Source organism: Bos indicus x Bos taurus, chromosome 9, assembly GCF_003369695.1.
Source record: "Bos indicus x Bos taurus breed Angus x Brahman F1 hybrid chromosome 9, Bos_hybrid_MaternalHap_v2.0, whole genome shotgun sequence".
Lineage (NCBI taxonomy): Eukaryota > Metazoa > Chordata > Mammalia > Artiodactyla > Bovidae > Bos > Bos indicus x Bos taurus.
This window is the reverse complement of record NC_040084.1, coordinates 31,804,619-31,832,079: the sequence shown is the minus strand read 5'-3', so window position 1 is coordinate 31,832,079 and position 27,461 is coordinate 31,804,619. Positions and strand designations below refer to the sequence as shown.

At 40.2% G+C, this 27,461-nt stretch overlaps 1 protein-coding gene across 1 annotated transcript in view; it reads right to left on the bottom strand.

The window, feature by feature from the left end:
• MAN1A1 (mannosidase alpha class 1A member 1) overlaps positions 1-27,461 on the bottom strand; it is a 173,315-nt gene that overhangs the window by 113,685 nt on the left and 32,169 nt on the right. Inside the window, exons 3-4 of the mRNA XM_027551103.1 lie at positions 13,437-13,533; positions 10,412-10,527 (exon numbers count right to left, since the gene is read on the bottom strand). Coding sequence (XP_027406904.1) covers positions 10,412-10,527; positions 13,437-13,533 — 213 coding nt within the window. The remainder of the gene's footprint in view (positions 1-10,411; positions 10,528-13,436; positions 13,534-27,461) is intronic.

Genomic DNA, 27,461 nt, shown 5'->3' with positions numbered 1-27,461 from the left:
AAATTTGCATACTTTAGGTCACTCTTTACAGATCTGTAGATGAAAAGGACTAAGAAGATAAAAACATAACATCTTGCTTGGCTATAGTGGGGGCAAAAGACTATAAAAACACTGCTCTAGAGGCAGAAAGACCTGGCATCGAAGGTTGGTTCAGGAGACAGCTAAATGTGAGATCCCAGGCAAACCACATATCCTGAGTCTTGGTTTTCTCATTTGTAAAAAGGGACCATGCACTTCTTACAGGGCACTATGAGTCCGTGCATTGCACACACTGCCTGGCACAGGTGAAAGTACCCAGTAAAGAGTTGCTGCCCTTACACTGCACAAACCTCAGCTGAAGTAAACCAATAAGGCCTAGCTTCCTCAGGGATGAATAGCAAATCAGAAACTGCAGAACCATAATCTTCTAAATACTAGAATGCAAACTGATCCTTTTGGGAGTCATGTCCCATACCCTTATAAGTGAGTTATGTTTCAAATCCTCTTTTTGAATATAGTATCCTGACCAAATTTCCTTTTGTGCTTAAAGTACTTTATACGATATCTGGATTTTCCAAAGTGAACTTCTACAATCTGTGGGTTTGAGGCCAACTTTATAAATGTCTTGATTCTAATTCACATGAAAATAATCTTATTAAATTTGAATGAAGATACGCATCCTATTAATATTAATGCAGCATCTTTTCAGATGCTCTAAAACTTCTCCAGTGATTCACCCTAATGACAGAAGAGGGGTCTGGGCAGGGAGAGAACAGTATGTGAAGGATGGGAGCCCCAAACAGCCTGCAACACTAAAATTTTGTGTGATTTATCTTAACAATGTAGATTTTGTAATCTCCTTCAATCCGTGTTTGGTTTTTTTTACATATGTAATCTTTAAAAAATTTAAAAAATGGGAGTATAAGTGCTTTAAATGTTGTGCTAGTTTCTTCTGTACAACATCATGAATCAGCTACATGTATCCATATATCCCCCTCCCTCTTGAGCCTTCCTCCCATCACCCGACCCCATCCCACCCCTCCACATCATCACAGAGCATCAAGCTGAGCTCCCTGTGCTATACAGAAGCTTGTGTTTATTTTAAATGAGATTAAATTCCTTAAATCTTTAAGTCAGGTCGCATTTCAGGAATACGCCCTACGTATCCTATGGTGTCTAGTACACAGTGAATGTACACGTGTGAGTGCCAGTTTGAGAAGTAGATCCAGTCTTTGTTTAAACTGCATGCACAATGGATGAGCAAGGGGAAGGTGGACATTTTCGGCTTAAAGCCTACCCACAAAACTATGTGGGCTGGAAAAACTGCTCTTTCACTTTGACTTTCCTCTACCAATAGCTGTTGAATCAAAGAACACACGTAACCATAATCACACATAAATTAAATAAGATATGTAGTATAATTAACTTTGCAACTAAAATCAAGAGGTAAAATCATGCAAAAACTAAGCTTCCCTACTAAAGTCTCATATTGCCCAGGATGTCTTAGACTGGTAATTTCCACATTAAGTTAACCCCTTTCCTTAGTATTGCTGTCCTCTGGCATACTAAGTATGTGTATATGTGCTTGCTATATACAAATATATATAGGGAAAGTCACTCAGTCGTGTATGACTCTATGCAACCCCATGGACTATACAGTCCATGTAATTCTCTAGGCCAGAATACTGGAGTGGGTAGCCTTTCCCTTCTCCAGGGGATCTTCCCAACCCAGGGATCAAACCCAGGTCTCCCGCATTGCAGGCGGATTCTTTACCAGCTGAGCTACAACGGAAGCCCTGCAGCTTAAGAGAAAGATAAAAAACGTCTGACACTTGCAGCCTATTTTCTCCGTTTGGGGGCCGCTAGCCTTCCTGCCTGTTATCCTCTCATTCTCCCCGTTTCTTTTACGAGAATTATGTTGCCAAGGGCAAGGGGTTTTGTTCTTGTTCCGTAACTGCTTCTGTGCTGATAAGGGGCGTCGTACCTAAATTGGTGAGGCAACATATTCTCCTAACCCTCATATTCAGGGTCTCTGATCCACATATATATATCAACCTCCTTCTACGAGACAGGATGGTATTTTAAATAACTCAAAGAAATTTATTAGGTGCATTTTTATAAGCAACTTATTCACTTTTATAAGCAAATTATAAGATGATAGATTTTAGTAAGTGAAATAACAGTCTTGACTATTTGAATAACAAATTAAGGTTGTAGAACAGATTCAGCCATGGATTTTGATTGAGGAATTATAGAGGCACACACTTTCCTTGATAGATATATTGCTCCTTTGCACCTTCAGGCTTTAAGATAATTATTTAGAATCAAATCTGCATCAAGTTTAAGGAACTCTCCTTAATTCTTAACTTATGTTCCATACAGCAGAACAGACTGGATTGCTTTAAACTGAAAAACACTTCTTAGGAAATAATTTTTATTTCCAGAAATATCTTAATTTTAAATATCTTAATCCTATTCTCTATTCCAATTATTAGAATTTTTTTTTTCAGACTAATTCTCTGAGCCCTAACATCAAAGAATACTTCTCTGCTAGCTATTCCTCTAAACTTCCTGTCAGTTTTCTATTCAATGAACTATAAGTAACGAACAAGCAAGTATTAATAACAGCTGCCCCAATACAAACCAATGCCATAACTGTTTAATAACAACTGCTCCACTACTAACATGTGCTAACCTAGAGAGCGTATTAAAAAGCAGAGACATCATTTTGCTGACACATTTCCATATAATCAAAACCATGGTTTTTCCAGTAGTCATGTATGGATGTGAGAGCCGAGAAGGCTCTCAGAGCCCAAGAAGGCTGAGTGCCGAGAAATTGATGCTTTCGAACTGTGGTGTTAGAGAAGACTCTTGAGAGTCCACTGGACAGAAAGGAGATTAAACTAGTCAATCCTAAAGGAAATCAACCCTGAATATTCGTTGGAAGCACAGGTGCTGAAGCTCCAGTACTTTGGCCACCTGATGTGAAGAGCTAACTCACTGGAAAAGTCGCTGATGCTGGAAAATACTGAGTAGAGGAGGAGAAGGGGGCAACAAAGGAGAGATGGTTGGATGGCATCATTGATTCAATGGGCATGAGTTTGAACAAACTCACAAAGATAGTGAAGGACAGAGAAGCCTGGCATGCTGCAGTCCACGGGGTCGCAAAGAGTCAGACAGACTGAGAAACTGAACAACTATGCTTCATCTTACTGAGAACCAGTGGAAACAGCATTATCCTTTTCAAGACAGGCAACTACCCATAAGCTTTGTCTATGTTTAGGCTTAGCATACACATTCATTTGTATGTGGTTCTTCAAAGTGTGTGTTGTAGTAACATCTTGAGGATTACATCTCCTCTTAATAGATTAAATTACAATATTAAACAGTATAGCTTAGTATAATATGTGTCTGAGCAGCTTTTAACTTCATGTTTAAGTAACATGATAGACCTCTTAAGATGAATAAAGTACAGTTCTTCGAGCAACAAAGATAGGCAAATCACCTTCTTCTCTCTGTTAATAGGTTAGTTTTACCAAGCAGGTCCAGAAAGGCCCTCAAGCAGCAGTCCACTCTATCACTGATTACTGACAGAGGGATCATAGCTCAGTATCCTCATAGCCAAAACTGAAATCATCTCCTTTGGCAGACAGTGATTAGCATTCAGAGAGAAAACACTGAACAGCTCCATTTGACAGGATAATTAACTCAGTTATCTACACCATCAGGACGTTAAGGCTGCTCGAAAACAGAGCTTTTATAAAAGCAATACTAAGGCAAAGGTCACTTCTCCTATACTCCATGTTATGGAGCTCTGGACCTAAGCCAAGAACTCATTCAGGCACTTGAAGAGATCCCAATTTGCTTCTTGAGGTCAACTTACAACCTTCAGATAGAGAACCCTACAGCTTATTTGCTAAAAGTAGGATGGCATTCCAATTGGGTAAGAGAATAATCTGGATCTTTAAAAATACAGTCACTGTTGCTACCAATACCTCTGTTATCTAAAACATATGGTGTTCATTACAATTAAAAAGCACAATTCAAGTGCTTGCCAAAGATCAGTCTCATTGTGTTGCTAGTTAGAGTCTGGAACAAGCTAATCATTAGCCTTTGTCATTCTCAAAGCTCATCCTCTCATACAGAGATATCACTTTACCTCAATGCAGAAAAAGGCTTTTTAATAATATTTTAGTATAGCTTTGATTTTTACTGAGGGTTTAATATAAGAAATTGTTATCTGGAGTAAATGTCTATGACATAGAATTCATTATGAAAGTCAGTTTTCAATATTCCTCATGGAAGGATCTAGGTGATCAATACTTTTTTAAAGTCACAGTAGAGAGGAGGAAGCAGAAGGCAATGGCAACCCACTCTGGTACTCTTGCCTGGAAAATTCCATGGACGGAGGAGCCTGGTAGGCTGCAGTCCATGGGGTCACTAAGAGTCGGACATGACTGAATGACTTCACTTTCACTTTTCACTTTCATGCATTGCAGAAGGAAATGGCAACCCACTCCAGTGTTCTTGCCTGGAGAATCCCAGGGACGGGGGAGCCTGGTGGGCTGCCATCTATGGGGTCGGACTCTGTCAGACTTAGCAGCAGCAGAAAGGAGGAAGTTCAGAACTGAATTTGCAAAGGCCTAAATATGAAACTCCTGATCATTTGTTCTTAGGTTAATGATCTTCCTGTATCAGGAGCCACCACAAACCTGTTCTGGAAGTAGGTTAGGTAAAAACAAGCATATCAATTGCACCTGAACTGCAGATCATTTCTAACTATTTAAAAATATGACACAGTGCAGCTACCCATGTTCCATGTCAGCTTCTCTCCTAGCTGAGGCTAGCAAAGTTTGTCAGTAAGTAGGACAAGGTAACAACACATCATTTCATTAATCTTTAGTGAATACCTATGGAATGATATATCCTAATGAGTACTGAGATATCAAGATTACATGCCTACTTTTGAGGGACTCAAATTCTTTGGCTGCCTATGTATTTTTCAACTCTTGGCATTTCCTTTCCACTAAAAACAGGGTCACTGGGTTAGGCAGATCTTATTAAAAAGCACAGCTCTTATCTGATGCATGATTTGGGGCAGATTAATTAGTTACCGCTTCATCTATAAAAATAGGGAAAACACCACTTACCCCCTGTAATGTGTCACAAAGACTAAATCAGGTAATCTATGAAAAAAATCACCTAGCATTAACACTCGGAGAAGGCAATGGCACCCCACTCCAGTACTCTTGCCTGGAAAATTCCATGGATGGAGGAGGCTGGTAGGCTGCAGTCCATGGGGTCGCGAAGAGTCAGACATGACTGAGTGACTTCACTTTCACTTTTCACTTTCATGCATTGGAGAAGGAAATGGCAACCCACTCCAGTGTTCTTGCCTGGAGAATCCCAGGGACGGGGAGGCCTCGTGGGCTGCCATCTCTGGGGTTGCACAGAGTCAGACACGACTGAAGCAACTTAGCAGCAGCAGCAGCAGCATTAATACTCTGTATGTCTCAGGACTCTTTAAATAGTAATTTCCTTTGTCCTTTCTTCATTTCCTAAAAAACCTGGCCTGAACTAGGTAATTTGACTATTATTCCTGCTAGACTATAAGCTTCATTAGGGTAAGAACTTGACAATTAAAAGGTAATTACTATAGCTATATTTAAAATGGATAACTAAAAAGAACCTACTGTATAGCACATGGAACTCTGTTCAATGTTACGTGGCAGCGTGGATGGGAGGGGAGTTTTGGGAAGAATGTATACATGTATATGTAAGGCTGAATGCCTTTGGGGGTTCACCTGAAAATATCACAACATTGTTAATGAGCTATTCTCCAATACAAACTAAAAAGTTTTAAAAAAGGTGATTAGTAATAATTAATACATGCATGAATTAATGAATGAGTAATGAATAGCCAAGGATCTGCTTTGGATCCCTTGTCTTAGGATTGCTTTGAACTAAAACCAGAAAACTCAGCCACCAGTCTACCCTTAACGTTTTCTGCCCAGACCTACGTGCCTTTAGAGAATTGGAATAAATACAAAGCTCTACCTGAAGCCCCTGCTCCTACAGATTATCTCAGTGATTTAAGTCAGTTGTTACAGCCATTTGTACTTTGTACTACCAAGTATGCAAATTCAATCAACTTGCTATGCCTTAATTAAAAGAAAATGAGTTTTGGTTAACGACAGTATAAACCAATAAAAGACATGTACTTTATACCTGTAAGTGATGCAAATTGAATATTTCACATATAAACAAATTTATTCTTGACTGTAAGATTTGTTTATACTCAGGAGCACCACAAGATAAAACAACTCTCAACAACAATGATTCTATTTCAGTTTCATTCTTATTTTTACCTTGCAATAAATTTGGATGCATTAACTTTTTTTTTGCATTACCTTTATACTGTCAATTAAAATACCTTATCAGGAAAAAGCATTAATTTGAAAACAAGCAATAATTTATTCAGGCTGGAATGACACTATACGTTATCCATAAAAATAAGTTTTCTGTCTCTGTTTAAGCTTTTCCAATTTCTCCTTCCTTTACATAAATGGAACAATGTTTTCAGCATTTTCAGAAAGAAAACTATAATTGCTGACACAATTGTCAGAATCTCTGGGTAGAATGACTGAATACAGGAAAGATTCTTTTATGGGACATAATAAAACCAACTAGAAGACTGTAAGCTGAAGCACTTTAAATCAATACAATTGTCCTGAATTTATATGTGTTATTAATTGTAATATGGGAAGTATTATCATTTGGATGTTACTGATAAACTTTTATATTTTTAAAGAAAAATATAGCAATACCCAAAGTTGTTGTTCAGTCACTCAGTTGTGTCCGACTCTTTGCAACCCCATGGATTGAATACTCAAAGAGAGAACTGCAAAAAATACATTTCAAGACCTCTCACATTAGGAACGGTAAAATAAACTGAAATTTGAGACCTGTGACTATGTTTTTAAAAGTATATTTTGAAGGGTATAGCCCAAGATTATCAATAACAGTTCTAAAATTATATTTTATATAAAAGTCTGTGAAGTCACTGAAGAAAATCTTACAGAAATACAAAAATACAATTTTAAAGAAACAAAGCACAGTATCTTAGGCATCATTCAACTGATAGTCTAATTCCTTTACCTGACAAGTAAAGAAGTCAAAGAATTTGCTCTTCATAAGTTCTAAATAGCCTGATATCCCCTATTAGATTCCTTTTGCCTCCTCACAGGCTCCTACGGTCCATGGAACACATTCATGTCACCTGGTCGTGGTCTGAGGCCCTCCAACTGCCTTCTGTTACCTTGACTATTACTGTGCGAGGCTTTTGTGCTTCATCCTTTTAAATAAATGATTCCAGAGTTTCTCAGACTGCCACTGGACATGAAAAGCAAGGAACTGCTGCAGTGTTTGGGGAAGCTTTGTGGCAGCAACGGCCTAAGTGCCAAACAAGGGACCTGGACACTCTTTAGGCCTAGGTCACTACAGTCTCCTCTCCTGCCTTCCATCATTAGACTCTGGAAGAATCTAGGTCTCATTCTCCTCCTTTTCTGGAAGAGAGGATGGGGAGGGAATACATTCTCCATTCTCTCCTCCATATATAGCTGAAGACATTCCATAGTTCTTTGCCGGTAGGTAGTTGAGTTTACTCAAAAATAACGTGGCAGGGCAAAAGTACTACTAAGAAAGAACTGCTGTTGTTGTTCAGTCGCTAAGTCGTATCCGACTCTTTCCAACACCATGGACTGAAGCACAACAGGCTTCCCTGTCCTTCACCATCTCCTGGTGTTTGCTCCAACTCATGTCCATGGAGTCAGTGATGCCATAGAACCATCTCATCCTCTGTCACCCACTTCTCCTCCTGCCCTCAATCTTTCCTAGCATCAGGGTCTTTTCCAATGAGTCAGCTCTTAGCATCAGGTGGCCACAGTATTGGAGCTTTAGCATCAGTCCTCCAATGATTATTCAGGGTTGATCTCCTTAAGGATTCATTGATTTGATCTCTTTGCTGTCCAAGGGATTCTCAAGAGTATTCTCCAGCACCACAGTTTGAAAGCATCAATTTTTTGGTGCTCAGCCTTCTTTGTGGTCCAACTTTCACATTCATATAGGACTACTGGAAAAATCCTCAGAAAGAAACCTTTTGGTTCATTGCCTTAATTTTTCACACTCAGGTCTATTGGTTACATCTGAGCTACCACAGGTCATATCCAACCAAAGAGCCATAGAACCTTACAAAATCACTCAATCCTTGAGCCTGTTTTTTCATATTTAAAATAAAAAGACAGAGCACATCAATTTCCAAGGTCCCTTTATGTTGGAATACTGTGTCTTTTATATTCTAAATTCAGTTACAGGCAGACTAAACACAGACTCATCTGATTATTCAACTCAGTGATTTCCAAAGTGGGGTATTTATGGCAATTAATTAGAGGAATAGGAATATGTTTTTAATTCAAAGAGGTAGGAAAAGGACTCAGTGTTATGCTGCCTTTAATACTCTGGATGGTGCTGGTGAGAAGAGCTCCACAATGCAGAGGAGTCAGCAGGGGGATAAAACTTTCTCTGTCCATTCTCAACATACAGCATGGTACTTGTGCCTAGTTATGGGGATTTACAGATATTAGCAAATGCTTAGCAGACAGAAAGAGGCTTACAAGAATTTCTGCAAAGTAATCTCAGATTAAAAATAATACAGTGAAATAAGTCAAATACCACATGATATCATTTATATGTGGAATCTAAAAAAGTGATACAAATGAACTTATGAATCAGAAACAGACTCACAGACATAGAAAACAAACTTCTGGTTATCAAAGGAGCAAGGGGGAGGGATAAACTAGGAATTTGGGATTAAGAGACACATATTACTGTATATAAAATAAACAAGGACCTACTGTATAGCTCAGGGAACTCTATTTAGTATTTTGTAATAAACGATAATGGAAAAGAATCTGGAAAAAAGTATGTGTGTGGGTATGTGTATGTAACTCAACTTAAAAAAATACCAATGATGCAAACATTAAGTGAATGACTAAAAATCACCAGGGCCAACTGTTCCTGTTCTGAAAACAAGTTCTTTGTTAATCTCATTACGAGGGTAAAGCAATGACTGTGGAATTAGATTTGCTCTGACAAGATGTAGTCCCAAACTATCATGAAATGTTCACTACCCATAATTATGAACCTTTTCCTTGATGTACAGTGGGTACTGAGGTTTATTAAAAATGATAGTATGTGGACAAAATTTTAAAACTATTTCATATAGAAATTGATAAAACTTTATATTGGGAATTCCCTGGCTATCCAGTGACTAGGACTCTGTGCAGCCACTGCAGTGGGCACAGGTTCGATCCCTGGTCTGGGTACTAAGATCCTGCAAGCCCCGTGATACAGCCAAAAAAATAGTTTATACTGATAAGGGTCTACAATCAACAAAGTTTAAAACCTTATTTATGGGAAAGTGGATGCAGCTGCTGCTGGATGCATGTGGTGTGATTAGATAAGCTACTTCACGGTGTTACTGACTCAGTATCCATTTTGTTCTGCCAAGTGGCTGGCAGGGGCTTTAAATTGACACTAGCCCCTCAGGCAAGAGTGTGCCCTTGAAAACAGCCCAAGGGTCACAAGCAAATGTCAGTTCCTGGTAGGACTCTGTCTTGTGATCATGTTTCCCCCACCACCAGGCCCGCCCTCTGTGTGCCCTTCAGAAAAGACGTTACTGGAGCCTACAAAGTTGGTTTGAATTGACCAATTCGGCCTTACCTTTGCACCCTGAAGCACTCAATCTACCCTCATAAAGGCATGTGCCCCAGGTCCTGTCTCTCTGTCTATACTCTGCCTTGACCTCCCTGTGTGGCCCCTGGAGGTGAGTCATGTACCTCTCCAGGACCTGTTAAGTAATAAACTTCTCTATTTTAATTTCTCTTATAGTCTTGCATTGAGCCGCAGCTTACCATACAACACCCTGGGTTCTAGCTAACAAAGCTTCCTCTAACAAAGCCGCAGTATTGCACCATGGCGCAGTGCAGAAGCACAAGGCTTTTGTGAGGTCACAGCTCTGAGTACAACTCTCTGTGTGGTCTAGATAAGCCCTGAGTCTCTGATTTCTAATCTGTAAAGGTGTGAAAATAATACTCATTTCTTGGGGGTGCTGTGGGACTTGAACAAGAATACTTGGCACGTGTGGGTCTTAATAAATATTAATTTCTTCATTCTTACTCTTAATTTGCCCCAAAAAACACAAAGACATGTATTTGTGTAGTAAGGGAGGGAAAGTTAAGAATATAGTACGATACTATTTAAAATTGCATTATTTGTTTCTGCTAGGGTACAACACAATAATTTACCCCACAGGAGAATTTGTCCACGTTAACTGAGATTTAAGAACTGAATAGGCAGCTTTTATTGAACTTACCACATTAAAATTTAGATTTTCTTCAACCCATGCTTGAGCCTCTTCAAATTCATCTTTCATATTCATAATAAAAAGTGTATCCAGGGCATCTACTATTGTTGCTCCTTGGATATTACCTGAAAATATCAGAAAAATACTTACTCAATAAACACCTTTGACAGATCCATATATCCACACTGAGCATACCTTGAAGAGGAAGTGAGTAATACTGAATTTATTAGTAAACAAGAATATTGAATACAGTCTAAAGTTCTTTCAGTGAAAGAAAATTTAAATGTTGAATCAAACCAAACTAAAAATTATCATAGACTATTAATTGGTACACTAATCTTTAAAGTCTTTTCTGAGTTGCAGAAAATAAATCTCTTAGAAATTTCATTTGTGATCACATTCTCTAGCAAGAAAAAGAAAAGACCTGAAACCAAGGAGCAATACACATATTAATTTTAATGTAATTACATCAAAGTGCACCTGCACAAAACTGTTTTAATTATAATTAGATCTAAAATTGTTTAGTGATAGCTCTAAGAAACCATTACTCAAAAATGGAATTCAACCCCCTCTCTGCAGCTCTGACTGATCCTAGCCTCTCCTTCCATGCCGTAGCCAGGCCTGACTCTCATTTATTTCCTCTCAACTCCCTCAACAGGAAGACTTTACATTGCTCTTTCACTCATCACTTTCTATCTCCCATTGTAACTACATATATGCATCTCCTTTTAGTCTGTGAAGTTCCTCAAAATAGAGAAGTCATGTCTTATTCACCTCCACATTCCATGCTAAAAGACTCGGTATGTTTTTAAGGCTTAACAATAAATTTAAAAATTGTCACTGTATTAACACAGAACTAAGCAATCTCTTCGATAAAGATTATGGCAATTTTACAACTAAATGATTTCTTAATGGTATGAACAACTTTCATAGAGATAAAAGCAAAACTGGAATTATTTTTTTTTAAAAGTTATAGTAAACAATAAAAAAATTAAGAACTCTGAGTCTGCATAAAGTGTCTGGGTTTCTCTCTTTATTTACCATCACCCATGTTAACTGGTCACCACGTCCTCAAAACATACTTTAGAATTATCTGAAACCACGTGTACTGCTACCACTCCAGGTTTGATTCTCTTCACCTCTAAAATGAGCTGCTGTGATGGACCAACCAGCCTTTTTCCCTACTCATCCAGTGCTCCCTAACTGTTCCTGCAATGTCCTTCTCCCTACCAGAGAGTCTACTGTTTTTCAGAACTTCCAATGATTATCTACTGAATCCACCCAGTCCAGTTCAGTTGCTCAGTTGTGTCTGAATCTTTGTAACCCCATGGACTGCAGCATGCCAGGCCTCCCTGTCCATCACTAAGTCCCGGAGTTTACTCAAACTTGTGTCCATCGAGTCAGTGACGCCATCCAACCATCTCATCCTCTGTCGTCCCCTTCTCCCCTGCCTTCAATCTTTCCCAGCATCACGGTCTTTTCAAAATGAGTCAGTTCTTCACCTCAGGTGGCCAAAGTGTTGGAGTTTCAGCTTCAGCATCAGTCCTTTCAATGAATATTCAGGACTGATTTCCTTTAGGATGGTCTGGTTGGATCTCCTTGCAGTCCAAGGGGCTCTCAAGAGTCTTCTCTAGTTCAAAGAATCCACCCAGTCCTTTGGTAATTCACTATCTGTACATATGTCTTCTGCACTAGGTCATAAACTTTGCAAAGATTTGTGTTTATTAATAACAGTGCTGGAAAGGGAGCCAAACACATGGAAGGTCCTAAACAAATGGAAAAGTATAGTGGGGTGATTAGGAGCAGACTCTGACCTTAGCCAGTCACACGGGTACCAGGTCAGCCAGTTAGTAGGTGGCTAGCACTGGGCAAGCTGTTCTCTGTTTCATATTTCTCATCTCTAAAATGCACGTAGTAACAGGGACTAAATGAGAAGATGCACAAATGGCACCGTGGCACGTAGGGTCAGCTGATACTGTTATTTGTTACAGAATGTGATCTATTTAACAGGGGGCTTCCCGGGTAGCGCTAGTGGTAAAGAACCTGCCTGCCAATGCAGGAGATGTGAGAGATGCAGGTCTGATCCCTGGGTCAAAAGACCCCCTGGAGGAGGGCATGGCAACCCACTCCAGCATTCTTGCCTGGCCAATCCCATAGACAGAGAAGCCTGGTGGGCTACAAGTCCACAGGGTGGCAAAGAGTCAGACTCAACTGAAGTGACTTAGCACGTGCTATATAACAGCTTCAGTTAAAAGACAGAACATCACCTTTTCCATGGTGATTTCAGAAGCATCAGACCAAGATTCACATCCTCCCCCCGCCTTTCATCCTGTTACTTACAGACGAAATTGTGAGAACTGAAGAGGAATGGAGTTCAGGGAGAAGGGCGCTGGGGAGCTCTGTGACCCAAGGAATCCATCTAACGCTTCTGTTACTTAGCTTCTGCACCTCCACAATGTGAATGTTATTAGTACATGGAGAAGGTATTAATCACAGAAGCAGGCTGTGAGAACCCAAAGCAATAAAATGATGCCAAAGTGGATAACTGGAAGTTCATATAACAGACGACTCCATCCTCCCTTTCTCTCACAAACAAGAGAAATTCAGAGCCAAAGCTGAGAGTCACTGAGACACAGTGAAGGTCACCACGGCTGGCTGCCTTGGCCAGCTTATTGATAAAGACACAGCTTTTATCTGACAGGAAGCAGTTAATGCAGCCAACAAATACTGCTCTGCTATGTACCACATGGGAGCTAAAAATCAGGATACTGTGCCCATATCCATTAAATAAGGATCTTTGGAAGTGTGCCCCAGGCATCAGTATTTTTTCAAGGGACGCAGGTGGTTCCAAAGTGCAGTCAGTGCTATGTCTGAAGGACACACTACGCACAACCCCTGCAGACAACTCCATCAGGTGTGCAAGTCTCCTAGCAACACAATCTGGAGGGTCACACAGACTTTCTCCACCACCCACAAGTGCAGTCGATTGGAGAGAAGTTACTGCCAGGAATAAGCCAAAGCACATTCTACTCACCAAACAAACTGCTTGAATGGCCTCCTTTGGATACAGGCTTCAGTTCATTTTTACCCCAGGCATAACGTTTATAATTTTTCCAAGCATGTTTCATCATCTGAGAAAAGAAATAAAAATTGGATTATAATTTGAATTTGAGATGTTTTTGCTTCAAGATAGATCATACATTGAAGATCTAAAGGTTAAAACACTAAAACTCACTGCTTAGTTAAAAGGATGATGATAATTAAAAGGTGGACAATGATATGAATAAGCTGGAACACACACATAACATACAAATACACATCATCCCTTTATGTCTACAAATGGAGACTTTTTTAATCCATTTAATCTTATTTCATGTATTAATACATATCATTTTCAAAAGTCAGTTCCCAGCAACAGACAGTTTATCATAAAAGGGTGAATCATTCTTAATAGATAAGTCTAAGTAGATAAATCATTCATCTATTTCATCCTCATAATGCATAAAATCTATAAGGATTGTATACTTAAAATTCCCCCTTTTCTTGCATAAAGTTCTCTGTACTTAGTATACAGACATCCAAAGTTATTACTTTAAACACTGATGTATCTTGACCAAGACTATATGGAGAAGTATTTTTAAATAAATATAGGAAATGAAAAAAAGAAGCTAATTCTATATATTCCCAACCTAGATGTCTTGTACTAGGAATGTTTTTAAGGTTCAAAACTCTCTGCCATAAATTAGTTGTATACATTTTTCATTTTCAAATTTTATTAATTTTAACAAAACTAGTTTACTTACATATAATGAAAATCAATCAATTTTTCCTGGCTTAGAAACTAAGCTCTGACCTATTATGCTCGATATTAACTCTAGTAGAAAATGAATAATAGTCAAGGCAAGAAATTATTCTCCAAGAGCTTATAAAAACAGTTGTGTAACTATTATGGAATAGTCGTACAGATGTTTTTAATGACTCCAAGAATATACTGCACCTAGTTTTGTATACATTGTTTTAAAAGGGTTGAAGACTCCTCACCTGTCCGAAATTTATTCATGGCATTATCCCCAATCCATTAGCAACAGTAACTAAAATATGAACATAATGGGGAAATATTCTAATCTGGCTCCGTATTTTAAAATATCTTTAAAAGCATCACTGAAGTCATACGTACTATATATAGGCTGTTTGTTACTAAAAATCTTCAGTGAGATCGGTACGATTTTATTAATAAGAAAGTCTTCCTATGTCCCCCCAAATAACAATGCACATCTGTCTTCAATCACTCTGTATCAGTATAGTATCTCCCTAACTCACCACTACTGTTAGTAATAACAGCTACCAAAAAAATCTGTACTATCTGCTGGGTACTCCACTAAATGCTCTATGTTCAGTATTGTATTCAATTCTCGTTCCCACTCTATGAATGATGTCGTACTGTCACTGTTTGGTAGATGAAAAAATTGAGACTTTGAGAAGTTACAACACAAACATGTTTACTCAAAGTCATGACATTTCTCCACAGCTGTGGAGCCTGGGTTCACCCATGTCTTGGCCTGACTTCAAAGCCAATGGCATTAATCATACACTGCATAAACTTCCTTTGATGAGTCAGCAACAGACCCTTCCTATGATGAATCAGATTGTTGATCTTCTAACCATCAACAGAATGCGTATACAGTAGTGTTGTAGAGATTTTCCTCCTTATAAATTAATTTTGTTGAAAAGTATACTAGGTTTGAAGGGGAAATAACTTGATTTATAATGAGCACTGATTAGTCACACAATCATGGATGAGTCAGGCTTTCTTTATGTGAAAATTTGGGATAATTCCTCACAGGATGCATGTAAGGATTACATGAGCATGACCTGTGTGGTGGCACCCTGCACACATGGTGAATAATCACACACCTACTGAATTTAAGCCTATATTGAGACCAATTAAACTCACATCACACAAATAGAAACCAACGAGCCTCTGAAAAGACGGGGTACATGAACACTAGGTACAAAAACACCTTGAGATTACATCTCAGTTTGATTTGGTTTTCCCATTAAATGGACTGTATTTGGTAAACTCTTTATTCCTGTTTCAAAGATACTTTATAAATCCAAAAGCTTTTGGAATACACCTAATACAAGAACAGAAAAAAAAAAAAAAACGTTATGATGATTTGTTTCCACTCCAGGTCTGAATGGAAATCTGTGCCATGTACTACTAATGACTCAAAGACAGCATAAAGCTTTCCTATAGAAGACTATTGTTTAGTCAAACATGATCATTTATACAATGCACCACTGGCATAGAACCTCACTGAGTTACTACTGTAGTATATATTAACTTTCCTTATCTTTTTTTCCCCAAGGGAAAATCAGACACTAATTGCTTATCTGCCTGTATTTCAAAAGCTGCTGTGACCTGTTTCTCAAAATGGGTTCCTCATCCCATGGGATTTTCTACGCGTTAAAGTTAGAAAAGAAAAAGAAAACAGTGTGGTCAAAGTGCCCTGTATGGAGCTCTAATATTGATTTCTCCAGGAATTTGTGAAATAAAGAGGAAGAGCCATCCTGTTAAAGTATTCCAGTGGTTGGTCACCTGGGGTGAAACCATGAGGGGATGTGGAAGGCAAGGAGAGAGAGACTGGGAAGCAGACAGGGGTGGTCAGTTATTTGCATGGTGCCCAGGGGAATTAGGTCAGGTTTGTAGAGCTGCTCAGTTCAGTTCAGTTCAGTCGCTGTCATGTCCGACTCTTTGCGACCCCACGAATTGCAGCACGCCAGGCCTCCCTGTCCATCACCAACTCCTGGAGTTCACTCAGACTCACGTCCATCGAGTCAGTGCTGCCATCCAAATACAGAACGGCAAACAAAGCTGCTGAATGCTCAATGTTGATGAATTATCTCCCTCTCCTCCATGAGGCACAGCTCTTTTCCTGCTGAGACTGTTTACTTACTGCCCAGTGGTTTATTGTTTATTTACTGTCCTCTTGTTTATTGAGGAGGAATGTATAAGAGCAGGTCACAGGGACAAGCATCTTAAAAAATGGGTTCATATCTGAGCTCTGCCATCATTGGTGTGACTCCAAGTGAGGCAATTAATCTGAGTCCACTTTCCACACCCATTAAGTGTAAACAAATAAACATACCAGTCCAGTAGACAGCAAGGAGATCAAACCAGTCAACCTTAAAGGAAATCAACCCTGAGTACTCTTTGGAAGGACTAATGCTGAAGCTGAAGCTCCAGGATTTTGGTCACCTGATATGAACAGCTGACTTATTGGAAAAGTCCCTGATGCTGGGAACGATTGAGGGCAGGAGAAGAGGGTGTCAGAGGATGAGATGGCTGGATAGCGTCACTGATGCAATGGACATGAACTTGGGCAACTTCCGGGAGATGGTGAAGGACAGGGAGGCCTGACATGCTGCAGTCCATGGGGTTGCAAAGAGTCGGATACGACTGAGCGACTGAACAACAACAACCAGTTCAGAGACACTCACATTCCAGCTGTTCCAAAGGACATGGAGGGCTACTTTTGGTTCAGCTGAGGACTAGCAGAGAAAGGGGGAGGGTGTTGAATCTACCGCCCTGATAAGCCTTCGCTCTTAAATTTATATTTACAATCGATGCTTTGAACAAACTGATTTTAAAAGCCTGTCAGTAATTTCCACCAAACTTTGACATTACTTGTCACATGAAAGTAACTTCTGAAACATCCAGATAAAAATCTCAACTGAAAAGATTTTAAGGATCACTCTATCAGTCTTTTCTGTAATCTTTGGTGGAACAGGGACATGGCAGAAGGGAAACAAGATAAAAAGTAAACTTCAGGAAATCAAGTCACAGCTTGGCCAAACCCTGCTCATCCACTGAAAAACAACGTCTAGATTCGTGAACGTGAGAATCTAGCCGCCCCTGCCTCTCACCTGGTGCAGCCCCGCTCCCTACATTCCCCTGTGGGAAGAAGGCTGAGGACCAGAAGGAGCGCCGAGCCCCCGGGAGACCCTGTGCTGTGGATGCTGTCACAGGGAGCGAGGCAGGAGGGCTTCAGCTGGGGGAGCTGGAGCCCTGCTGTCTAAGGGTCGGATCTCTCAGACCCTCGGTTTCTCATCTTTAAAAACAACAACCGAAGGAGACAAACGTCCCACCGCAGTGCAGGATGTTAACTGTGTGGGAGGACTGGGTTGTGCTAGGGCAGGGATCTATGGGAATACGCCATACTTTCCACTCAATTTTGCTGTGAACCTAAAGCTGCTCTAAAAATTACAGCCTACATGAAAAAATAAATGAATAGCATTATCTTCCTCACATCATGGTCAGGAGATGAGATCTGATAACATCTGGCTACAGGGAGACATCTGAAGAGTGTTCCTGGCTTTCATGCCCACCTCCACCTCACTGCCCCACCTGGTGCAGGAGTTTAAACAGAGATAAGAACAGCGCAAAGGAAAGCGGACACGGAGCTATGCACACAGTGGACAGGGCAATTCAGCAGGAGGGAAATTCACAGGGGAGGGAGGAGGTCAATGTCACTGAGAGGTGACAGACGCAGAGCACGGTATGACTCGGCACTCACAGACACTGCAGGCCTGGAGTCTACCACAAGTACTGCGTTTGGCACCCTGTTACCCTAAATGGAATCAGGATCCTGCCTAAGGCAGTCCTGGGAAGATTCTCCCCTTAAGACGGCATACTGGGCAAGGTCCGAGTCCACCCACCTTCTATCTGTCCTCGCCCTGCACAGAGAAGAACCCTCCCAGACATGAGAGCTTCCAACTTTACCCCATATCAAATTAAAACATTCATTCAGCACCTTGCTCAATTTATCTCTTTCCAAAACTGAAATACATCAGTTCTCTCTCCCTTTCCATCGGACAGTAAAGAACCCACCTGCAATGCAGGAGACCTGGGTTCGATCCCTGGGTCAGGAAGATCCCCTGGAGAAGGAAATGGCAACCCACTCCAGGATTCTTGCTTCAAGAATCCCCATGGACAGAGGAGCCTGGCAGGCTCCAGTCCATGGGGTAGCAAAGAGCTGGACATGACTGAGCGACTAACACTTGCTTTCTGCCTTTCCACAAGGCTGTTTGTGTGCCTGTGCTCAGCTGTATCCATCCAACTCTTTGTGACCCCGTGGACTGTAGCCCACTCCAAATTCAACACAGTCCTGTACTTCACCCAGCAGCCCCTGGACAGAGGGACAGAACACATTCAGTTGGTTCTGGGTCCAGGGCCAGCTCCCTGGCTTGTGCCCTGCTCTGCTTTGGGCTCAGAAGAGGGATTGAAAATTCAAGGGCCAGACAGAAATAGAATGGCCAGGTTTAGGGCAACTGGAAATGATGGGGGAATTTAGCCAAACAAGAGTGAAGGCCCTGGCTAAAGCCATTTAAAGAAATACTCTTAAAAAAAAATACTAAGCTTGCTTTCAAGGTTTGAGCTAGGTTTTCCAGGGGTCCAGAATAAGAACAGTATACAAGTGAAAGGGAAAAAATATCTGTGAGCCACAGATGGCCCACAGACCAGCGGTCTGCACTGCAACCTCTGGTTTAAGGGCACATGTCTAGACCTGACTGCTCTGTTCTCAGGCCTGTGGGCATGACACTTCCCTCCAGGCTGCCCCCCAAGCTCAGTGAGCAGTGCCTGGCCCACTTCCAGCCCAAGTTGCCTCAGTGCCTGCTCTTGACCGTTCAGGGCCTGTCAGGACATCGGTGTTGACTCTGCCTAGAATTAGTGAGTCCTCGAGACCTGAGATGTATAAAGCATTATGCACATGCCTCTCAGTAATCCTCTTCTTGCTGAATGAGTGGTAAGCTCCCATTTCAGAAAGCATTTGTAATTCTAAATCCTACACGGTTCTACACATACAAGTGCAGAAGCTGTAAAGAAGAAAGTGACTTAACTTTGTCCCACACCTACAAGGCACTGGGAGAGAAACCTGGTAATGCTTGGCCACACACTTAATCCTCCTTAATACCTCTGGGATCAGAGAAGGTAATGGCACTCCACTCCAGTACTCTTGCCTGGAAAATCCCATGGACGGAGGAGCCTGGTAGGCTGCAGTCCATGGGGTCGCTAAGAGTCAGACATGACTGAGAGACTTCACTTTCACTTTTCACTTTCATGCACTGGAGAAGGAAATGGCAATCCACTCCAGTGTTCTCGCCTGGAGAATCCCAGGGACAGCAGAACCTGGTGGGCTGTCGTCTATGGGGTCGCACAGAGTTGGACACGACTGAAGCGACTTAGCAGCAGCAGTGGCAGCAATGCCTCTGGGGGTACTATTAACCCCATTTTACAGAGTAGGAAGCAGAGACCCAGCATAGCACAGAGAAAGAACAAGGTTGTGAACTCTCCCATTCTGATTCTTTCCTCTGCATCACTTAGAATGCCGTGACTTTTTGTTGCTTGCAAACCTTAAGACTGAGCTCCCCTGCTTCTCCAGGCACAGGGGACCTGGGGCCCAAGGGACACGGCCGGGTGTCCCAGGCCAGGTGTCCCCCTTACCGGGGGTCCAAAGGGACACGGCTGGGTCTCGCAGCAGAAGGACACACACCAAACTGGACTTGTAAGCTGGCTCCAGGACGGGTCCTAGCAGCATCTGTTTTTCTCATCTGCATTGTATCCTTCAACCCTCAGGACCTTCGTTCCCTCTGCTTCAGCTCTCTCTCCAGCTCTGCAGCCCAACTCTTCTCCTCCCACTGTGTAGGCTACTAAGGCGGACAAGATGGCTCTGCCTTCCTCTGACCCTGCCTGTCCCTGGATTTATGGAGAACCGTGAACTCGTCTTCATCACACTGAGCTGCCAACAGTGCTGACACCTGATCTCTTCAGCTGAAGTATTTCGTGAGCTTTATCACCACCTCCAGGGCTAAAGGTGGCCACTCTCCTTTCCTCTTCTCCACTAGCCGACTACTTCTTCCTTGTCCCAGTGTGTGCAATTAGTCCCCAGGCACCCCAGGCTGCCTTATAACCAAGGAGTGGAAGATGTGTGATCATATTTTCTTCAGATTCAGAAAGATTCCTGAATTCTCCCACAGCCGATTTAGTATTTTTTTTTTTTAAGAAAGCAGGAGATACATAAAGGAGGAGTAATTATTAATGCTATTATTGTATGAACCCTAATGGGCTACTAAACATTAATTCCTCGAATTGAAACAGCAGTTAGAGCAGTAATCTCTTCTGAAAAAGACTCAGAATGCCTGATAAAGTCAGTTTTAAAAAATGAGAAGTCCAGTTAATCACCACTTATAGAGGACAGATTGTCCTGTTTCTAAGAAGTATCTCATACCCTAAGAAAAACCCAGTTTTTCTATGTCTGGCCCAGAGAATTGGGTTATAAACTATTTAATGGTTCTTTCTCTGTGACCAAATTCTGACACTTTTTTATAAAATGTCTGTGCTATTACCAAATGGAAGACGGTAGAAGACACCCCTCAAGCCCCCCAAACGTGACTACAATATAAATATATAACTCTAAAATATTCGAAGAAATAGTAATTTCACATCTGAAAAGTTAGCTGTTAGAAAAAGATTTGTTCATATATGACTATCTAGTACATTCCTTTTTTTGCAAAGTATTTATTAGTGAGAGCGTTTTCTTTACGCAGACAAGCTCTGGATCAGCTGAGGGTCTATGACTTGCAGTTATTCCCTTCTCAAAAATATCTGTCTTGTGGTCAGTGACTGTGGTCTCTTCCCATAGAGTTCAAACATTCAGCATCAGAGTTCTTGGTTTTTCTTTGGTTGATTTTAAATTGATCTAAATCTGCCTTCATTAGATTATCCTTGCTAAGTAAGACCTCTGTGGTCAATGGGAGGCTAGCAAGTGGTCCTTTGCAGGCCAGGTGCCAACTGATCTTCCCCGTGCAGTTCCCAGGCAAAGGCCTAGAAGTGCTTTTCCAAACCTGGGAACCATCCGTGCCTACAGAGCTTTTAGCAGGCAAGAGAAAACGATACCCGCTGCTGGGATACCACGGACCTTCCTTTTATTCTAAGAAGGTCTCAAAAACGTATCTCCATAGGAAACAAATCCTATTCTCAGTGAATCTCTTCTCTCAAAAGACATTGTTTTTTTTTTTTTTTTTTAGTTTTAATATTTGTAATAAAATAAGCTTCCCTGGTGGCTCAGTAGTAAAGAACCCACCTGCCAATGCAGGAAATGTGGGTTCAATCCCTGGATTGGGAAGATCCCCTGGAGGAGGAAATGGCAACCGACTCTAGTACTCTTGCCTGGGAAATCCCATGGACAGAGGAGCCTGGAGAGCTGCAGTCCACGGTGCTGCAAGAGTCGGACACGACTCAGCAAGCGACTACACAACAACGGCAGAGCAAGGCCAAACATCCTTTTAGCTCATGTGTGTCACTCTATAGCTTCAAATTTTCACTCCATTTATCTTTCTGCAGGAGTGACACAGTGTTTTAGAGCAAATATGCTCTTTAAAGGATCTGTTCATAAGGTTTGTCAAGTTCAGGAAGACTAATAAACTTTTTATTGGTTCTTTTAATATCCCTTTTTTAAATGTTACAAATACTATGAAGTTAGAATATAATTAATGAGAAAGAATATATAAATAATGAAAAAAATAAGCAAAATTTTTCTAAAAATGAGCAAAAGTTAGAGATATCTGCCTTTTAAAATTTACATTCTTTTCTTCTTATTTTCTTAAGCAAGCAGAGTAGCCCAAGAGAGTCCTGTTTTGCTTCAGTTATCAAGAGGAGAGTTTCAGGACACAGCATTTCTTTTTTTTCTTTTATATGTATGTGTTTTTAATAGACAATTTTTTTAGAGCAGTTTTCAATTCACAGCAAAATTAAAAGGACAGTATAGATTTTCCATATACTCCCTACACACACACTGTAGTAATACTAATAATATTATGTTTCTGAATGATACATTTGTTACATTAGTGAGCCTACACTGACAAGTCACCATCACCAGAAGTCCACAGTTTACATTAAGGTTCACTCTGGTTATCGTACATTCTGAGTTTTGGCAAATGTATAGTGACTTTTTATCCATCATTATATTATCATACAGAATAGTTTCATTGACCCAAAAATCCTCTGGGCTCCACTGTTTTCCCCTCTCCTCCACCCTACCCTACAACCACTGATCTTTTTACTATCTCCATAGTTTTTCACTGTCCAGACTATTATACAGTTGAAATCATACAGTACAATCTTTCAGACTGACTTCTTTCACTTGGTAAATATATACTTACGGTTCCTCTATGCCTGAATTTTTATGACTTAGTACCTCATGTCTTTTTTTTTTTTAATTTAAATATACTTTAAAATTTTTACAATGTTGTGTTATTTCAGCCATACAACACAAATCAGCCTTAATTATTCATACATCCCTTCCCACTCCAGCCTCCCTCCCCTCCCTGCCACCCCATCCCTCCCAGTGAATAGTACTCCAGTGTCTGCATGTATCAGTTTATCTATTCACCTTCTGAAGGACATCTTGGTGGCTTCCAAGTTTTGGCAATTATGAATAAAGCTGTTATCAGTAGGAGAATTGCAGGGCACAACTGTTCCCTTTTCAAATTAAAACTAGAAATCACTATCTTAACTAAAGGATTATAAATTATTGATATAATTTTGTAAGTTATTACTTCTTGAAGGTAGAATTCACACTATATTGCTTATAAAATGTCACATATTATAGGGAAATATTTTTTTTTAATTTCTGAAATAATTACCCTTAAGACCGTCCATTGTTAATAAATAGTTTGGATACTCCTTGTCATTTGAGATTCTATAATATTATGAAAGTAATTTTTGTATACTGCAGATAACCATTTTAAATATTAGTATCTAGTATACCAATAAAAATGTTCTAGAAAAGGAACTATTTAAAAAACTACCTATGAAATGTCAGCTATATATATTCAATATAAAAAATGCTCGTTCTTAAGTATAATCTTGGAGTAGCAGCTAGTGCTTCTGTAAGACGTAAAATTCATAATTGATGTGTCACAAAAAGGTATTTTCTTATCATCCTTAAAAATAGAAAGGGCCAGCATTCATTGAACACTTATATGTCAGGAAATATGTGAAACATTTACACATTCTCTCAGTCCTTCACAACAATCCTACAAGGAAAGTAGTCTCTCCACTGAGAGTCCCATCAACACAGATTAAGAAATCAAGAGGTTAAGTAATTTTTCCAAGGTCAGCCCTCCATCAGGGTGGAGGCTCTGAATTCAGGCTGACTCTGAAGCCTGTACAGTGTCCTGAGTTAAACATGTGACCCATGAAATCTGGGGAATATGCCTTACAAATAAGTTTCCAAACAAACTGTTAACGCATGTGTTATTGGTACATATAATGCATGCTTTCTATTATTTATTTAATTATCCTGGATAAATTCAACTTCCAGTAGTGAGACTTCATTAACAGGCTATGCAAAACCATCTTCCAATTTTTCCATTTTTAAAACCTTGCTGATACAGGACAGCAACATTAAATATATTGGCAGATTGAGAAACTAGAATAAAAATGAGAATATCTCTTGCTTCTGATGCCCTGTGGGAAAAGATATCTTACGTACACTGAAAAACACTTTTGCTTTACATATTATTTTAATATCTAAAATTTCCTTCCAGTGAAAGGTATTAGTTTATTTCCTTCTGCACATCCTACAGTGTTAGAACATAATCTTTATTCTTGGTTTCATAGTATACAACATTTTGTCACCAAAAAAACCCTAGTAATTTTGTTTATTGAGAACTGAAAAAACATATTTTGCTCAGAATGAATTTAAATGTCAATATCATTCTATAAATTTCCCCTAAATTGGAAACATCAGGTTTTTTCCCAAACACCTACCGAAAAAGTATAGCAATACTGATTATCTTCCAATGCTCTATTACAGGTTTATTTAGACTTCTGCTATGTTTCTAATACTGAATATGGCAAACAATGATTTTGGACTATATGTGGTACCACTGCTAAGGCAAGCATTAACATATAATACGGTCACATCCTTACCATCCGATAAGCCATCTTTTCTATGGGTTGAAGATCATCTGTGATGTTTTGCAAGTGATAGCAGTATTTCCCTCGGCTTGAAAATGCATTACTCTAACCATTCTGTTAGAACTCTAAATTCTGATAATGCTAGAATTTTTTTTTCTTTTCGAAGAAGGAGATAATCATCATTCATTCTACAGTTGCTGGATGGCAAGTGCCCAGAATTAAATGTACACCAGATTTTAAATGTACACCAGATTCAGTGACCTGTTAAAGTAGATGGCATTACTTAGTATTAGCTTTGGGTACAATGACTTTCAATTTTGTTCAGCTATTTCATGGCTTAAAAAATTGGGCAAAGACCTTCATAGATTTAAGAAGGAAAAAACAAACAGTGCCAAGTTTTATCAGCAGAGGTCAACTTATTTCACTGTTCATAAAACTACAAAACAATAATAAAACAGGAAAATGATGAATATATATTCTATCTATTGCAGACTGACTCACCCCACACCCCAGTCTCCTTCTCCCTGCTTGTCCAGAAGCTATAGAAGCTGAATGTGTTTTCCTAATCTCTCTACAGCTAGAGATGGCTATATGACGAAGCTCAGGCCAATGAGACATGAGTCGAGGCTGACCAACAGCCCTGCTGTTCCCCTTCTTTCTGTCTTGAATGGAGGTGTGATGCAGGTAGACATGCTGTCACTGTGGCTGTTCTGCTACCATAAATGAGTGTAAATCCGGTACTACATGGCATCGTCCTGAAGAGGAGATGGCGATAGCCTGCCTCATTATGTTTTATTTTTAAAATTAATTAATTTTATTTTTGGCTGTGCTGGGTCTTCATGGCTGCACACAGACTCTCTCTCTAGTTGTGGCAAGGGGGGCGGGACTAGTTGGGGTGGGTGGGTTTCTCATTGTGATAGGTTCTCGTATTGTGGAGCACAGACTCTAGGGTGCATAGGATCAGAAGCTGCAGCTCGGGGGCTCTACAGTACAGGCTCAGAAGTTGTGATACACAGGCTGAAATGCTTTGTGGTATATGGGATCCTCCCGGACCAGGGATCGAACCTGTGTCCCATGAATTGGCAGGTGGATTCTTCACCAGTGGACCACTAGGGAAGTCCCCCATTATGTTTCAAATTCAAACTAAGGTTATTTTGTCACTTAACTCACTGATTACCAATCACTGATGAATTTAACGTGTAACTACCACTTTAAAAACCTGAGTGATCAGATCAAAATTGGACTTATACCATACCCCCAATCTGGGGAAATCGGAAGTTTTTCTCTGCATTATTTCTTTTCATCATATTGTTTCGTAGCTGAAATGATTCTGAAGGTTTGTTCAGAAAAGTTGTATAATAATAAATAGTATGATTTGTCAAAGAAATTATGGGAGCTTGAGTCCTTTGTCAAGGTTTAAAAGACGGGGGACATGCATAAATAATTTAAAAAAGAAAAATTATGTAGTCAGGATTCCGGGATTTACTCAGAAGACAAAAACTTCAAGGCGCAATCTGAGTTGTTTTCATCCACCTTCCTTGAAAAAATAATTTGTTCAAAATGGGATAAACTGTTCAAGTAACTTATCAAAGAATAAGATTATATTTTTGGATGAAAATCCCAAATATTAGTTCAGGCATCTTCTGTAACAGAATTTATCCACAGTATGGTAAAAACTGAATTACCCTAATAGCTGCATCACATTCCTGTTATCTTAAAAAGGGCTCTGGTTAACACATAATATAGTATTTTCACTAAATATTGTGCTTCTGTGAGTAAAACTAACACTAGTTGAAATGTTTAATTTTTATCTACTTTTATGAAGCATCATAGCTGAGTTACAATTTCTTTCTCTCAAATGTAAAATTTATCTCATCGCCCTCAAATATATGTGTGTATGTGAAAGAACACAGCCTTTTCCTATTTATTATAACTACACCAAATCTTGTTTAAGATAGGTCAGTGTATTTGTGATCTTCAACTATCAATTTCCATATAAACCAACTGTTTTATACCATGTATTTTCTTCTCATTGTTTGAACAATATTAGAATTCCATATCCTTCATTTCTGGAAACAAGACTGTTGTTCCAAATAGAGAAGTATGACCTTCTACTGTCGACAGAAAATACCTTCCTAGCCCTGAATATAAAACACTGTCCTTGGCTTAGGACTCTCTACCATGATTTAGAATATCCTTGTTTAAAATGCATCTCAGAAGCAGGAGAATATTCTACCTTCCCCCAGGATGCTCTGTCAGGACTTGTGAGGGATGTGTCCCTCCTGCCTGTTTCCTCAGCCCTGTCTTAGAAGGATACCTTCCTAGGAACTAACTACTCACTTTAAAATTTTACTGGCAAAGATCTGAGGTCTTGAAACGCAGTAAGAGGTCAAACACATAACTGGTGAACAGGTACCCTGGGCAATAGTGAGGGCGATGCAGCAGTCTTAGCCTTGGCATGCTAGCCGCTAGCCAGCTCCTGTAGGACATGCTCACACAGAAAGCAGCAGACCAAACCCCTGTCAGCCAGGCAGAGAGCAAACTCCAGAACAGATACAGTGGGGCAGCGGGGTGCAACCGCTCCCATACAAGACTCTCTGGACGCCAAGTCCCAACTTCATTTCCACCTGTTTCCTTCATTCCTTTCACGAGCATCTGTGTGTCTATCTGCGTTCACTTCCCGTCCACAAGGGGCTAACCAGTACACAGCTGTCTGTCGTAAGTCTCATCAGTGTTAGTAAGTGCTGGAATTCTGGTCCTACTGTTTTCTCCTTTGACTTGGACTTCTGGGTCCCGGGCTCTGCTCAGCTTAGACCCAGGACTACTACCATATGCCTTGCTGCTGGCACTCTTCTTGAAACCCAGATTCACAGCTTAGCTCCACCCTTGGGACCATTGGTAGCCAGTTCTTGAACTGCCTTCCTGGCATGATCCCTATCTTCAGCCCAGATAGAGATCTTTATCTCTGTCTCTACCCCTCAAGCCACTGGCCTGGTCCATCACAATAAAATGCCATTCTCCACACTACACGAGCAAGAGGCATGGTCCTGTGATGTCTGCTGCAGAGCCAAGCCT